At 33.9% G+C, this 12,957-nt stretch overlaps 1 protein-coding gene across 2 annotated transcripts in view; it reads right to left on the reverse strand.

The window, feature by feature from the left end:
* The window catches only part of EDIL3 (EGF like repeats and discoidin domains 3), a 439,395-nt gene that overhangs the window by 39,701 nt on the left and 386,737 nt on the right, over nucleotides 1–12,957 (reverse strand). For both annotated transcript variants that reach the window (XM_059061090.2, XM_059061089.2), the window contains one exon: nucleotides 4,874–5,029. In XM_059061090.2, coding sequence (XP_058917073.1) covers nucleotides 4,874–5,029 — 156 coding nt within the window. The remainder of the gene's footprint in view (nucleotides 1–4,873; nucleotides 5,030–12,957) is intronic.

A 12,957-nucleotide genomic window follows, 5' to 3' on the forward strand; every position in this document is an offset into this window, starting at 1 on the left:
CTTAGAGGAAAACATAGGAAGAACACTCTATGACATAAATCACAGCAAGATCTTTTTTGACCCAACTCCTAGAATAATGGAAATAAAAACAAAAACAAATGGGACCTAATGAAACTTAAAAAGCTTTTGCACAGCAAAGGAAACTATAAACGAGACAAAAAGACAACCCTCAGAATGCGAGAAAATATTTGTAAACAAATCAATGCACAAAGGATTAATCTCCAAAATATATAAACAGCTAATGCATCTCAATATTAAAAAAACAAACAACCCAATCCAATAACGGGCTGAAGACTTGTATAGACATCTTTCCAAAGAAGACATAGAGATGGCCAAGAGGTACATGAAAAGCTGCTCAACATCACTAATTATTAGAGAAATTCAAATCAAAACTACAATGAGGTATCACCTCACACCAGTTAGAATGGGCATCACCAAAAAATCTACAAACAATAAATGCTGGAGAGGGTGTGGCAAAAAGAGAACCCTCCTGCAGTTTTGGTGGGAATGTAAATTGATACGGCCACTATGGAGAACAGTATGGACATTCCTTAAAAAACTAAAAATAGAATTACCATATGATCCAGCAATCCCACTACTGGGCATATACCCAGAGAATACCATAATTCCAAAAGACACATGCACCCCTATGTTCACTGCAGCACTATTTACAATAGCCAGGTCATGGAAGCAACCTAAATGCCCATTGACAGACGAATGGATAAAGAAGGTGTGGTACATATATACAATGTAATATTACTCAGCTGTAAAAAGGAACGAAATTGGGTCATTTGTAGAGACGTGGATGGACCTAGAGACTGTCATACAGAGTGAAGTACGTCAGAAAGAGAAAAACAAATGTTGTATATTAACACATATATGTGGAATCTAGAATAATAGTACAGATGAACCAGTTTGCAAGGCAGAAATAGAGACGCGGTTGTAGAGAACAAATGTATGGACACCAGCGGGGAAAGTTGTGGGGGATGGTGGTTGTGGTGGGATGCATTGGACATATATACACTAATTATGTATAAATAGATAACTAATAAGAACCTGCTGTATAAAAAATAAATAAAATTCAAAGAAAAATAAATCATGAGGAAACAGATGAAACCACGCTGTGAGACCTTGTGCAAGACATCTGGCCTAGACTCTTAAGATTGTCCATGTTTTGGAAGAAAAAAATGACAAGAGAATTACTCTAAAGGAGACTAAGGAGATATGATAAATACATCATGTGAATCTTAATTGGATGCTCCATCAAAAACAGAAAGCTCCAAAGGGCATTTGGAGGACATTGGGTGTTTAAAAAAAGAAAGAAAACTTTGTAAATATTTCCTTTTGAAATGTGTGTATATAAAACATCTCACAGGCATATATTTTGCCCTGAAACACTCAATTCATTTATTATATTTATCTTCATGAAAGCTTGTAGTTGAATTACACTTTTAAATATTGAAGACTTTTTTTCCCTTGTGGAAAGCAACCATGGAAAACAAGACACAAATGATACTAAGAATGAATAGAAGATGGCTTATTCAACTTCAGAAAAATTAATTAATGAGTTGTGTAGGACCCCTCGAAAGAAGTGCACTTCTATAAAGAATATATAAGATGATACCTGAATTCCTAGTAATAATAGTAATATAATAATAGTATAATATAATAATATTATATTATTATAATAATATAATAATAGTAATAACAGCAAAGCACAATAATTACTTGTATATATATAAACATGTATATTTTGATTGGGATATACATGTGTATATATGTGTGTGTGTGTGTGTGTGTGTGTGTAAAATGCCTGTATTTCCAAGTGCTGAAAGAACTCATGCAATCCATTTTCTCATGTATTTTATAAAATTCCCTTCTCTGTAGGAATGGAGATGTTTATGTCCTGCATTTCCTTCTTACACATAAAGTATTTCTTTATTATAATAGCAACTGCAGCATTCTATGTATTGTTTATTGGTGCTAGTTGTTTCCTTTGGTAATAAATAGTAAACTTATTAAGGCTTTTCTTCAATGTACCAAACTAATTATATTAAAAACAGACTGGCAAAATTTAATTTTAAAACTACCGGTTATATTGACTGAGTTTAGCTAACTGTCATATTTATAATTCTAAAATGGTTTATTTTTTCAGAAATTTTACATTGGATAGATGACGTGACTTATTGTCTCACATGAGGATTCTGGCTTACATCCTTTTCACTGAAAGTGTCAGTTTACTCTCATGACTTTCCAACTTGCCTAGTGGGAGTCTTTTTCTTTCTTTACAATAAGACTTATTTGGGGAACGGCAAAATCGTGTTATAGTAAGTGTGGCTCTTAAGTACATGGATTTACAACTATAATCTATTTTGCTTGTGCTTATGGAGGTATGTTTCTGGGGCTCTACATTAATTTGAAGGTAGACTTGATAAGTTTAAAATGCATATTACAAAACCTAAAGCAGTGACTAAAATAACAAAAAAAAAGTTATAGCAAATAAGTCAACAAATGAAGCACAATGAAATCACTAAAAAATTCAATTAATTCAAAAGAAGGCTGAAAATAGGAAAAAAATGAAAGAAAATATGAGACATATAGGAAATAAATAGCAAGATGATAGATTTAAACCCAATTACTTCAATACTCATATAAATATAAATGGTCTAAATACTCCAGTTAAAAAGCAGAGATAGTTGAATTAGAAAAAAGGAAACAACTATATGTTGCATAGAAAAAATGCATTTTAAATATAAAGTAGAAATAGTTAGAAGTAAAAGGATGGAGAAAACATATACCAATGTAGTACTAATCGAAAGGAAGCTAGAGTACCTCTATGAATAGCAGCAAAGTAGGTTTCAGAGCAAAAATACCACCAGGAATAAAGACGGTAATTTTCTAATGATAAAAGAGTTATTTGATTAAGAGGACATTACAACTCTAATCATTCATATATCTTTCAACAGACTTTCAAGATACATGAAGCAGGGCTTCCCTGGTGGCGCAGTGGTTGAGAGTCCGCCTGCCGATGCAGGGGACACGGGTTTGTGCCCCGGTCTGGGAAGATCCCACATGCCGCGGAGCGGCTGGGCCCGTGAGCCATTGCCGCTGAGCCTGCGCGTCAGGAGCCTGTGCTCCGCAATGGGAGAGGCCACAACAGTGAGAGGCCCGCGTACCACAAAAAAAAAAAAAAAAAAAAAAAAAACCCATGAAGTAAATACCAATAACTACCAGGAGAAATAGAGAAATCAATGGTTAGAGTTGGAGATTTCCACATCGCTCTCTCTGGAATTTTTAGTACAAGTAGCTAGAAAATCAGGGAGGATATAGAAAACCTGAACAACACTATCTAATCACTTGGCCAACTTGACACAAAGGTTTTATGTACATTTCAGACTGAGATAATGAAATAAAATGCATAAATAACAATGTCCAGTCTATCAATTAGGGAAATTTTTAAAATGATTCACAAATAATCATTAAATCATATGCTTAATATAAATGGAGACAAGAAGTATTTCACCAGCACAATGGTTTACACCTCTTCCCTAAATCAACTTATATAAGGATTTAAATATTACAAATGTGCTTTTCAGTGAATATTGCACATGGATTATAGATGAGAATACTTATCTTAAAATTAATTTCAAGAACTGTATAATTTGTGAAGTTTAGAAAATTTCATCTTATGGAATATATTTGCCTTCTTTACACATCAAAATGCCTACTGTAAAAGGTGAAAACAAGAACTGAAATAGTTATTTGCTATAAATCATAGCAGATACCTGTCTACCCCTCAAAAAAATTTGAAGACATTCTTACAAAATACCCAATATTCATTCAATCTAAGAGGCCACTGATTATAAAACGTGCCATTATTTTACATTCTTCTAGAAAATAGTAAGGGCTATTAGATTGTGACATTGAGATACACCAATTTCGGAGATGTTAAAACATAAAATGTGTATGTGTTCTGAGATGTTAAGTGAATATGTCTGTCCTGAGTAGCTAAATGGGCATATTCTGAGACATTAAAAGGTAAAGAGTTGTAGTTTTGTAATCTTAACCTAAAACACATACATCTCCCCTAAATTAAATTTTGTGTGAACTGAATTCATACTTTATAGTCTCATTGAAATAGTCACTCCAGTATCAGTATTTCTGGGAAAATTAAATTCTCTACCTTGCAGACTTGAAGAAATAAAGATATTCCCAACCTTTCTATTGGTTAATAATACAACAACAGTAAGGAAATGAAGGGGTTACATAAAATGGAAAAATCATTATTAACTCAGAAGTGCTTAACATGTATGAAAGTGTATTATATTTTCCCCCAAATCACTGAAATAAGAGATTACGTTTCTACTGATGTCTTCAGAAAGGTACAGTTGCACAGAATCTAAGCAACAAATTCATTCAATTTCATTAATCTAAGGCCATATTTTAACATCTGATCCAATTAGTTATTGATTGCCCTTGAGCACTTTCATTCTCCAGAATCCCACAGACATTCAGACCAGTAGCTACCAGTAGATACAAAGATGTTCAACATAGTAAGAACTTTTAGCAAAACAATTAGAGATCGTATGGTGTAGAAGTTTAAGTGCCTCAATATATACTGATCATTATAATATTAAAACACAGATTTTACAGGTCAAATTCATTAATCCATGAATTAAAACACAATCAAGGAAACTGAGCAGAGAAACATCCCTATTTTAATTTCAATGAACTAATATAATCATCAAATCTGTTCACTTCTATAATTATAATTCTACAATTCCTAATTATCAAAATAATCAAGGAAATAAAAAAATGTTAAACAATTTGATCCTCTATTGCTGTATGTCATCAAACCACCAGAATGACTTACCTTATCTTTTCTTTGCTTTTCATCCTGGTATACTGTCCAGTGTTCTCCATCATTGCTGTAAGCTAGTTTGTAGGAGCCTACAAACTGCACATGACCAAAATCTTTAGCTCCTTGTGTAATAATGCCAGTCACTTTGGTAGGGACCAGAAGATCCACCTACAAAAAGGAAAAGACAGAATTCAAATGGCACGATAGAGTCCATTATAAATTTGCAATTTTTTTGAACTCAGGAGATTAAGAAATATATATGCTAAAGCCAAAAATCCACTTGATTATTTGTATTTTGAAATAGAAGACTGAGTCTGTTATTGGCTTGTGATTTTGATTATGCCACTGGGTAAACCTGGCTGAAAATTTGAACAACCATTTTGAGCATTTTTAAATAAAGTGGTGGTCTTTTCAGTCTACCAACCAATTTTATATTAAACTGACTCATCTAGCATATGATTTTTGTGTAACTGAGATAGTACAGAACTGGCAAGGCTGATCTTCTTGAGACTGATCATCATCTCTCAGAGTCTGTGCTTATAAATCAATTTTCTGACTTTACTGGTCAATTTTATAGTAATAAAATTATAGCTGTATACATATCAGGAACAAAACAATTTGATGTTTCCTAATTAAGCATTAAAAAGTCAACCCTGTTTCCGTGAATTTTAATCAGTTCAGTAATATATAATTGAGTAATTTCAGAAAACTACAACCCTAAAACTGTTGAGGAGGAAGTCAAGTATTCTTCAAAAATGAGAGAGAATTAAAATATGCATCCATGACTTGTGGGATCTGTATTCACAATGTGCTCGTTGTTGCAAAATATATATTAAAGGGCATAAGACCCACGGTGATTTAGTAAGCATTAAATTCATCAACTGCAACACTGAAATGCAAAAGACAGGAATGATTTTCATCAAAGAAGAATACATAACATTGAATAGTTTAGTATTTCCCCTCTTTGTTCTCTAATTCATGCATCTTTTCATATATCTTATGATGCTAATTAAAATAAAAATTGTAGGAAACGTTGTTTTCCATGTGGACAATTCTTATTAAGACCTTTACCATTTGTTGTATTAATGTTCCTTGATCTATAGCTTCCTCTCTCCTCCCACAATAGCCACCTACTTCTTCTTACTTCCTATGACTAAGTGCGCTGCTACATCCTTGATCTTATCATCTTCACCTGTCATGATCTCATGTGTGACCTTAGTGGCTTTCAACCACTATGACCTTTTGTTTCTATTTCAGGTTCTCCATCCTGAGAGATGTTTGTAGCTACAAATAGACAGTCATGGGTCAGACGCAGGCCATCTATGAGAAGAGGGGTCTAGGGAGACTGCATTGAATAGACCATATTAAGTGACATAGATGCTCATCAATAAAGATATGAAAAAGTTCCCAATGTTTCATGGCATAGGATTATATTTCTTAAAAAATTCACATGGGCTTTTTGCCCTCTTTTTGCAACATTCATCAGAGACATCAGGCTCAAGGTGGACAATGGATTAAGAGAGAAAACCACCCTTAATGCTTTATTAAAGCATTGTAGAAAGTTTATAAAAAAATATAAAATATAACGTTGTTACTACTTTCCAAACATGTATTATGTCAAAATATCTTGCGTGTCCAGCAGCAATGCAGGATGGCAAAATTATGATATCCTGCGAAGGAAACTTGCTGCCTCACATAATGCTAAATGCTTTGTGGTATGTCTTCAGTGACTCCTCTTAATACTCTTTTGTGGTAGGATATCATCTCCACTTTAGAGGGAACAGTTGCTAGGGAGGTAACATAACATGACATGTGACGCAAATATCAACAGTCAGTAAAGGGAGGATCCCAGATTCAAATCCATGTCTTTCTGGTTCAAAGTTCCGCATATGGATTCTCACTCAATGATTTCTTCCCATTCTCTGTGACTATTTCAGAAATGTCTGAAGAATCTCAAAGCTTTCTCACCACACTCATCAAACGTACAGCCACTCTATGCCCCAAACAAAAGCAATCCAGGCTTTACAATATTATGAGAGCCCTGTCTTTCAACATGAATTTCCTCTCTGTTCTTTAGCTGTCTGGGCTTAAAAATATGGATTGCTGTAGCTGTACTAAATCCAAATTTAATTGCACAGAAACGTCTAGGCCTAGCCACTGGTCTTCAAAGTGCTCTTAATGTTGCTGATGCTCAATAAATGGAAAAAATGTCTTACAGTACTCTGAGTCACTGTGTTGTCATCAAGGCTGTAAACATACAGGAACTCAAACTGACACCAAGAATACCTCCAGTGGATTCTTCAGTGCCTAAATGTCTATAAGTCCTAAGCTAAGATGATGCAGTGAGGAGTCTTGGAGCATCTCTCTTTCAGTGGCATTTCTTAAAGTCAGGGTTTCCTGCTGGGTGGAGATGTTTTCGCCTTAAGTTGTGTGTCTTGGCTCTTTCTAACAGATCTGTTTTTCTCCCACTTTAACGGCTCCCCTTCTCCAGCTTTTTTTTTTTTTTTTATCCAGAAATGTTTTTCTTTTTTGTTCCAGTTAAGTCAACTCCTCGATTTAAATAGTCAGCAATCTGTTTCAAGCTGGATTTGATCCTAAAATTTGCTACATTATAAACTTAGAATAGCAGGCCTAAGCAAACCTTCTTTCAGTATAAAAATAATCAGCATCCCACACTTAACATGAGGTTGCTACAACAGGGATGTACAGATCTCACTCTGTGACACACTGGAAGGACACATCACTCTCATGTTCATCATGCAGGATGATCCCAGAAAAGCCCACTCTTCTGGACTTATGCCTACCCCTGGTCCAAGACCACTCTGTCCTCTTGCAGATTTTCTGAGTTAAAGTTGTACTGCAAATATGATTCTGCTATTTTAGACCCTCACCTCCCAAGGTTTGGCTCAGATAGAGCAGGAAATTTAGGGCACTAAGCTGGGACATGGGTAGACATTTGGCTTAATGCACTGCACTTCATGTCCGGATTTGTATTAAAAGTACCTAACATGTAACTGTCCTCAATAAAGGTTTTGCTGGATTAAGCTGGAGCTACTTCCGAAGTATGTTCTGCAGACAAAACCAACCCATGGCTAAGGATGCTGCAGTGTATCACAGCAGAAAATGCTAGCTGCTTTCCTCTTGCTTCTCTACGTGGCATTACTAGTTAAGGAAACATCATCATAGTTGTACCAACAATTTTTATTGGGAAGGCAACCAGTTAAAAATCCTCTCCAATCTTTAGGAATGTAATTGTGAAAGCCAGCCTATTCTAGTAGAGCTGAATAGTCTGGGTTCACAAACTGGCTCTACCCTTACTAGCTATGCCTTTGGGCAAGCTACTTTACCTCTCTACAGCTCAATATCCCCATTTGAAAAAATGAGAATAGTCCCTTTATTAGGATTTTAAGGATTTTATGAGGATTAGATGAGTTAATATATAAGTGTGTAAAACAATATATAGGAGTATTAAAACTTCGTTAACAATAAAACAATAAATAAATCTGGGGGAAGAATCTAATATTGGTCTCAGAGTACCTTTTAGAAACATAAACATGGAAACAGGGAAATCAGGTGGCCAGATTGTCCTAGAAGCAACTTCTTGATCTTAGCATATTTTGGCCACCTTCTCAGGATGTACACAAAGACAGTCATTTCATCTTTACTGAAAGTAGAGAAAATATTGAGTAACTAAAATTCACATTTATGGGTGAAATGGTTAATTAAGAATATAATTAATTTTATGGAATGTTGTGCATCTCTATTTAAATATTAAGATTATATTACAATAGGGAAGTGGTCTCACTCTTTGCAGATGACATGATAGTATACATAGAAAATCCTAAAGATGCTATCAGAAAACTACTAGAGCCCATCAATGAACTAAGTAAAGTTGCAGGATACAAAAGTAATACACAGAAATCTGTTGCATTTCTATATACTAACAACCAAATATCAGAAAGAGAAATTAAGGAAACAATCCCACTTACCATTGCATCAAAAAGAATAAAATACTTAGGAATAAACCTACTTAAGGAGGCAAAAGACCTGTACTCTGAAAACTATAAGATGCTGATGAAAGAAATCAAAGATGACACAAACAGATGGAAAGATATACCATGTTCTTGGATTGGAAGAATCAATATTGTGAAAATGACTCTACTCCCCAATAAAATCTACATATGCAATGCAATCCCTATCACATTACCAATGGCATCTTTCACAGACTTAGACCAAAAAGTTTTGTGTGGAAACAGGAAAGACCCCATGTAGCCAAAGCAATCCTAAGAAAGAAAAATGGGGCTGGAGTAATCAGGCTCCTTGACTTCAGACTATACTACAAAGCTACAGTCATCGAAACAGTGTGGTACTGGCAGAAAAAGAGAAATATAGATCAATGGAACAGGATAGAAGGCCCAGAAATAAACCCAGGCACCTATGGTCAATTAATTTACAACAAAGGAGGCAAGAATATACAATGGAGCAGAGACAGTCTCTTCAATAAGTGGTGCTGGGAAAACTGGACAGCTACATGTAAGAGAATGAAATTAGAATATTCTCCAACACCTTACACAGAAATAAACTAAAAATGGATTAAAGACCTAAATGTAAGAGTGGATACTATAAAATTCTTAGAGGAAATCACAGGCAGAATACTCTTTGACATAAATTGCAGCAACATCTTCTTTGATCCATCTCCTAGAGTATGAAAATAAAAACAAAAATAAATGGGACCTAATTAAACTTAAAAGCTTTTGCACACCAAAGGAAACCATAAACAAAATGAAAGGACAACCCACAGAATGGGAGAAAATATTTGCAAATGATGCAACCAAAAAGTGCTTAATCTCCAAAATATATAAACAGCTCATGCAGTTCAATATCAAAACAACAAACAACAAACCAAAAAACTGGGCAGAAGAGCTAAATAGACATTTCTCCAAAGAAGACATACAGATGGCCAAAAAGCACATGAAAAGATGCTCAACATCACTAATTGTTATAGAGATGTGAATCAAAAATACAATGAGGTATCACCTCACATTGGTCAGAATGGCCATCATCAAAAAGTCTTCAAATAATAAATGATGGAGAGGGTGTAGCAAAAAAGGAAACATCCTACACTGTTGGTGGGAATGTAAATTGGTACAGTCACTGTGGAGAACAGTACTGAGTGTTGCTTAAAAAACTGAAAATAGAGTTACCATATGATCCATCAATCCCACTCCTGGGTATATCTGGAGAAAACTCCAATTTGAAAACGTACATGCACCCCAATGTTCAGGGCAGCACTATTTACAATAGCCAAGACATGGACGCAACATAAATGTCCACTGATAGAGGAATGAATAAAGATGTGGTACATATATACAAAGGAATATTACTCAGCCATAAAAAAGAATGAAATAATGCCATTTGCAGCAACATGGATGGACCTGGAGATTATCATACTAAATGAAGTAAATCAGACAAAGACAAATATCTTATGATATCACTTATATGTGAAATCCAAAAGAAATGATGCAAAGGAACTTATTTATAAAACAGAAACAGACTCACAGACTTTGAAAACAAACTTATGGTTATCAAAGCGGAAAGGTGGGGGGAGGAATAAATTAGGAGTTTGGGATTAACATATACACACTACTATATATAAAATAGATAATCAGCAAGGACCTACTGCATAGCACAGGGAACTCTACTCAATATTCTGTAAAAACCTATATAGGCAACGGATCTGGGAAAGAATGGATATATGTATATTTATAACTGAATCACTTTGTGGTACACCTGAAACTAACACAACATCGTAAATCAACTATACTACAATATAAAATAAAAATTAAATTAAAAAATATTAAGAGAAAATTAGACTCCAAATTACAGTGGGTCATTTGTTTTCCTTTAATTATAAGAGTGAACAAAGAAGGATCTATATAGAAAGAGGCTTAAATGATATATAAGTAAAGAAAAAAGTATTGCATGAGTGTTATGTAGGAATATACCTTTTTTTGTTGTAAAACATCCTACAATGTTTTAGCAAAGCATACATATTTTTAGAGTGTCTAGCTTAGAAAAACAGTGTAGAAAAACTAAGAGCATTTGTTTGAAAAAGGTCAAGATGAACTACATTTCAGATTATCTGCATAACACCCTGACAGATGGCTCCCTGGGAGGAGACAAGGCAGACCAAGGAAAGTCTGCTGATTTTCATGGAGATGTTCTTAAAGGGGTGAAGAAAATGAAAAGTTATATAAATAGGTGTTTAAAAAAGTGAACAAAAAGACCAAAGAGATTTATCACAGAAATATGGTGCTCTGCTGCATTTACAATGCTCTAGTTTTTGCTTTTATGTTATATCAGTTATTTTGGATTATGTATTTTATAACTTCAAGGAGCTTTGTAAAATTAACTCATTAAGCAGAAATAACTTTGAAGCTAATATAATTATCTGTATTTAATAATTAAATTATGGGCAAAATATTTACACTTTTTGGTTTCAGTATAGAAGTTTTTACCTTAACATTACATGAAACAATTCTATATAATCGTAGCTACATTTAAAGCACATAAAGGCATACTTTGTCTTATTGCACTTCACAAATATCGTGTTTCTTCCATACTGAAGGTTTGTGGTAACCCTGTGTTGAGCAAGTCTATTGCACCATTTCTCCAACAGCATTTGCCCACTTTGTGTTTCTGTGTCACATTTTGGTACTTTCAATACTTCAAACTTTTCATTGTTATATTTGTTATGGTGATCTGTGATCAGTGATCTTTGATGTTACTATTATGACTCACTAAAGTCTCAGAAGATGAGTATTTTTTAGCAATATTTTTTAACTAAGGTATGTCATGTTATATTTTTAGACATAATGTTGTCACACGCTTAATAGACTACAGTATATAAGCATAACTTTTATATGCACTGGAAAACAGAAAAATTCACGTGACTTGCTTTATTGTACAGGTCTGGAATTGATCCCACAATATCTCCAAGGTACGCTTGTAATTAACTATACTTAACATTTGGACAACATTTTTGGTTATCAGATACTGGTCACACTTTTACTCCATATTTGCAGGCTAACTAGTCAATGTGATCAACTTATGATGAAATATTATCCAGTCCCTGTATCTCATATAATTTAGTAGCTCTAAGGTTATGGATTTAGAATCCTTAAAATACTATTGAGGCCTCAAAATACACTCATTCCAGCACCCATGATTGCATTCCTCCTCTTACTAAAAAAAGTTTTAGTTTCCAATAATATTTAAAAACATTTAATAAAGCAATTGCTTTTCCTATATTGCATTTAAAAATTATGAACACTAATACAAAAAATAAATACTATAAAATAACCTTTCAAAGAGAGAGGGAATGTTCTGTTTTATTGATGTTTTCTAGTGTGCCTTTTATATGTAAAACCAAGCATGATACATGTTTGATGCCATGAACAAACTTTTTATGCTCAGGAGCGTGTTTTGCAGCATATCAGACATATTGTAGACATTCCAAATATCCAGGAATCATCTGCCCTGGATTCAAAATTGAGATAATTCCATATTTAACAATTATCTACAATTATAACATAAACAACTGCATATGTCAACCTGAACTGTACCCCATGATTGCTGTCAGCTCATGACTATGAACTTTTTAAAAGAGTTTGTTTAGAGTCACGCAGGTAGTTCAACTGCTTATCTTAACTAAGCGTGGGAGGCAGCATAATTATGAATATTTTATATTTAATATTGTTACTTTAATAATCTCCCTCAATATAAAATACATGCTAAGAATAAAAATTGAGAAATACAGAGAATATTAAAAAACAGCTCTGTCTTACCATCAGATACAATCAATGATTTTCATACCCCTTAAATGTGGATATTTTAGACAAATTTGTTGTATTTGGCATTTGAACAATATTATTGGTTACCAGGTATTGGTTGCACTTTAGTCCACATTTGCAGGTCAATTTATTCTTTTTTTTTTCTTAATATTTCACTAGTAATTCTCTATGTCAATAAACTATTTTTAAGACTTTTTTCTATCCTAACAAGTCATTTCAAGAGTTTATCACAATCATTTATTT

The sequence above is a fragment of the Kogia breviceps genome, chromosome 4 (assembly GCF_026419965.1).
Source record: "Kogia breviceps isolate mKogBre1 chromosome 4, mKogBre1 haplotype 1, whole genome shotgun sequence".
NCBI classification, from domain to species: Eukaryota; Metazoa; Chordata; class Mammalia; order Artiodactyla; family Physeteridae; genus Kogia; species Kogia breviceps.